This window comes from Spermophilus citellus, assembly GCF_964194105.1.
Source record: "Spermophilus citellus genome assembly, chromosome: X".
NCBI lineage: Eukaryota > Metazoa > Chordata > Mammalia > Rodentia > Sciuridae > Spermophilus > Spermophilus citellus.
Window position 1 is genome coordinate 46744055 of NC_138190.1, and position 4295 is coordinate 46748349.

Below are 4295 nucleotides of genomic sequence, written 5' to 3' on the forward strand. Positions count from 1 at the left end.
ACTGATTGGTTTAAGCCTCGAGGGGTGTATGTGCTGAACTACATGGTTTCCCAACATGTTATCAACCACCATAAACTCCTGGGAGGGTCATCTGGCATCCCAGGTATTTTTTCTGTCTCATGCTGATTGGTGGTTGCTAGGGGGTTGCTATGGGTCCTCATCTAGCCTGACTGAGTCAGGAACACCTGGCTCCAAAGGTATCTCCTGTTATTTATAGATAAACAACTCAGCAGGGTGGGTATGTGCCTAGGAGTGCTCTGTGGGTCTTTCCAAGGACAAGGGTCACGCCCCCTTCCTCGGACAGGCTTTGATTTGAGGTAGAGGCTGGTTTCTCAGGATGTGCTACAGAACAAAGTCTTGACAAGCAAGTATATGTGGAGTGGAAGTCCACCTTTTTTATCCCTAATGCAGCACTGCCCCTTACTCTGATAGGAAGAGCTTGGGGTTAAAATCTACATAATTTTAAAATTAGGGAGGATAAAAAGAAGGGCTATACTTAAAATGGTAATAACTGGGTCACAAGATGACTACTATGATTGGAGCTTTACATCCCAATTAAGGCTAAATACTATATTTTGAAAAATGGACCATCAAACTTTATATTTCTCACAAGAGCCACCAGCATGCAATGTCAACCTGGGAGAGGAATAGGTATCAAACTCCAAACCATGAGAACTGTAGCATGGGCTTTACTCAGAAAAGCCTTGGGTCATAGTTCCCCTAGAGCCTTGGGAATCCAGTCCCTGCCCCAGTGTCAGGAAGGCAGGATAGGAAGACAAAGACTATTCTCAGGCTTTAAGATTTAATACTGCCAGGCATGGGGACACATGCCTGTAATTCCAGTGGCTTGGGAGGCTGAGGCAGGAGGACCATGAGTTTGAAGCCAACTTCAGCAATTTAGCAAGGATCTAAGCAACTCAGGAGACCCCTGTCTCTAAATTAAAAAAAAAAAAAAAGCCTGAGGATGTGGCTCAGTGGTTAAGCATCCCTGAGTTTGATCCCCTATACCAAAATAAATAAATTAGTTAAATAAATTTAAGATTTAATGCTGCTTTACCTGTTGGGTTTTGGACTTACATGATACAAGTTCCCCTTTCTTCTTTACTGTTGTATGGAAATGTCTGTCCTATACCTCTCCCACTATTATGTTTTGGCAGCACAAAACTTCTTTGGTTTCACAGGATCATAGCTGGAGAGAAATTTGCCTGAAGATTAATAGTATCTTGAGTCTTATCCATATGATATTTAGATTACACTTTGGATTTAGTCTTTAAACTTGATCCTGGAATGTGTTAAAACTTTTGGGATTTTGACATGGAATGAATATATTTTTGGTGTGAGAATGGTATGAATTTGGGTGTCAGGGGATAAATGCTAAGGTTTGAATGTGTCCCTTACCAAAATTCAGATGTTGCCAGTGTTTTAAGAGGCAAGGCCTTTAAGAAGTGATTAGATCACTCCTCCCCCATGAAGGGATTAAGGGTCTTAATAAAATCGTGATCATGTACATTTAGTATCTTGCCGTCCTACCTTCTCCCAGGTCCTTCAAAATATGTAGTCCCACTAGACAACTGAACCTTCTGGAACCTTGATGTTACATTTTCCAGCCTCCACAAGGGGGGGGAAATGAATTTCCATTCTTTATCAACTACATAGTACTTGGTCTTACCGACTAAGAGGTATTCCTTCCTCTTCAATTTGTTGGAAGAGTTTCAGGACTGTCATTAAACTTCTTTAAATGATTTCAAGAATTCACTCATGAAATCGTCTGGTCCTGAAGTTTTTTTTGATTACGAGTCTGTATTCTTAATTCTTGATCCATTCATATTTTCTATTTCTTCATGATTTAGTTTATGTAGAATATAGGATGTGTGTTTCCAGGAATTTATTCATTTCTTCTAAGTTATCCAGTTTGGGGACCTAGTTGTTTGTAGTAGTATCTTATGATCCTTTGTTTTTCTGTGGTATCAGATATGAAGCCTCCTCTTTGATATATAATTTATTTATTTAATGTTTTCTCTTTTTCTTGATTCTAGTTAAGAGTTTATCAATTTTATCTTTCAATAAACAATATTCATCACAAAAGGAATAGACTAAGCCCCTTTCCAGAAAAAATATAAAATTACATATATATGTACGTGATCAGAAACGTGAGTTTCCTTTTTTAAATGTGAAACCCAATTTCTAACCAGGAAAATGCTTACTGGCTAAATTTTGAAAACTAATGAATCTCAAGACAAATGCATTTTCTTTTACTAAGCCTTGTGTTCTCAAAATTCTCAAATGGAAAATTGCATATCACTTAAAAACAAATATTAAGAGTCTTGATCATTTAAAAATCATACTATTTTTAACTTTTTCTAGATTGACCAGAAAAGTAATATCTTATTTTTGTTTTCAAGGTTTTATGTTAATGGGTAAATTCAATACTTTTTAATAATTTGTCAGGCATTTGTATTATCTATTTATAAATTAATTTCTGATTTATACTATTTGCACATTATTTGAAATGTTATTATGCTTATTGATTTTCAGTAGTCATTTAAAAATTCATAATTTTTATCTTTTGTAGTTCCAAAATGGTTCAAATATTTTTGAGATTGTCATTTGTATTTTAAATGTTCATGCTCTTTTAAAAATCCCTTTATATTAAAGTATAGCATTTTAATAAAAAGGTGCATACATTACAAGTATACAGGTCAGTAGATTTTCATGAATTCAGCACACTTCTGTAACCAGCATGCAGATAAAATAACATAATCTGACCATCATCCTACAGTCTCCACTATGTCCAATTTTAATGATTATCTCATCTCCTATTTTGATTTTGTTTTATCATATTTCAATATATTTATCATGTAGAAATAGTACATTTAAAAAAATTTTAGGCACTCTACAGCGGAGACACGCTGTGAATCTTCGCCTCAGCTGGAGCTTCAGAGATGGTGGTTGCCCCCCCTCTCTTTTTTATTACCTCTCAGGACTCTTCAGCATCTGGAGATCTCATTAACATGTCTTTGTGTGAAGACATGTTGCTTTGTAATTATCGAAAGTGTCACATCAAACTCTCTGGTTATGCCTGGGTCACTGCCTGTTCTCATATCTTCTGTGATCAGCATGGCAGTGGTGAATTTAGTCGTTCACCAGCTATCTGCCCTGCCTGCAACAGTACCCTTTCTGGAAAGCTGGATATTGTCCGCACTGAACTCAGTCCTTCAGAGGAATATAAAGCTATGGTGTTGGCAGGACTGCGACCAGAGATTGTGTTAGACATTAGCTCCCGAGCACTGGCTTTCTGGACATATCAGGTACATAAGGAACGTCTCTATCAAGAATATAATTTTAGTAAGGCTGAGGGTCATCTGAAACAGATGGAGAAAATATATACTCAGCAAATACAGAGCAAAGATGTAGAATTGACCTCTATGAAAGGAGAGGTCACCTCTATGAAGAAAGTGCTAGAAGAATACAAGAAAAAGTTCAGTGACATCCCAGAGAAACTTATGGAGCATAATCATCAGTATCAAAAGCTCCAAGGTCTCTATGATAGCCTTAGGCTATGGAATATCACTATTGCTAACCAAGAAAGTACTCTTGAACCATCTTTGGTAGCACAGTCTGGTGTTTTTGGCTTCCCATTAGGTAACAGCTCCAAGTTTCCTTTGGACAATACACCAGTTCGAAATCAGGGTGGCGGAGATGGAGATTTTCAGTTTAGACCATTTTTTGTGGGTTCTCCTACAGCACCTGAAGCCAGCAACAGCTTTTTTAGTTTTGCCTCTCAAGGCCATGAATTAGAGCAGCAACAAGTCTCTAGCAGAGCCTTCAAAGTAAAAAGAATTTAGCTTATTTTATAGAATGTTTGTTTGCATTCAGTGATTTCATTTATCATAGAATCTTTATTCCAGGTAAGAGTTGTCAACCTCCCTGTTCTGTTAAGTCTTTGAAGTTCACTTCACATTTCAACTTATAAAAAATTCAGTGGCAGTAGGGGATTGGCATTAATGTCTTGATTTTTGTGTGTGTGTTCCTTTTTTTCTAATATTTAAAGCGTGAAAATTTCATTAATCTCAATTTCTTTGTATACTGTTGAGTTTTCATTCCTGGTGAAAAGGCCACAACATTATTTTATGTTCTGTAGATCACTCTGACTTTCTGACTGAGCTGTGTGTTTATGCATTATATGTATATAAGCACCAGTGTTATATGTTTACATGTTACTTTGGGCCTTGGTATTTATGCATATATATGTATATAATTATGTCCATTGATATTTTGCTGTATTTGTCAATATA

General features: G+C 36.6%; 1 protein-coding gene across 1 annotated transcript; it reads left to right on the plus strand.

Annotated features, from left to right (window-relative positions):
* Positions 1-3011: 3011 nt before the first annotated feature.
* LOC308639789 (E3 ubiquitin-protein ligase CCNB1IP1-like) lies at positions 3012-3939 on the plus strand (the record flags this gene model as incomplete). Its single annotated transcript, XM_081278129.1, has 1 exon — positions 3012-3939. One exon carries the CDS (start codon positions 3012-3014, stop codon positions 3843-3845), a length of 834 nt encoding a protein of 277 aa, XP_081134255.1. The 3' UTR covers positions 3846-3939.
* Between the last annotated feature and the right edge of the window lie 356 nt (positions 3940-4295).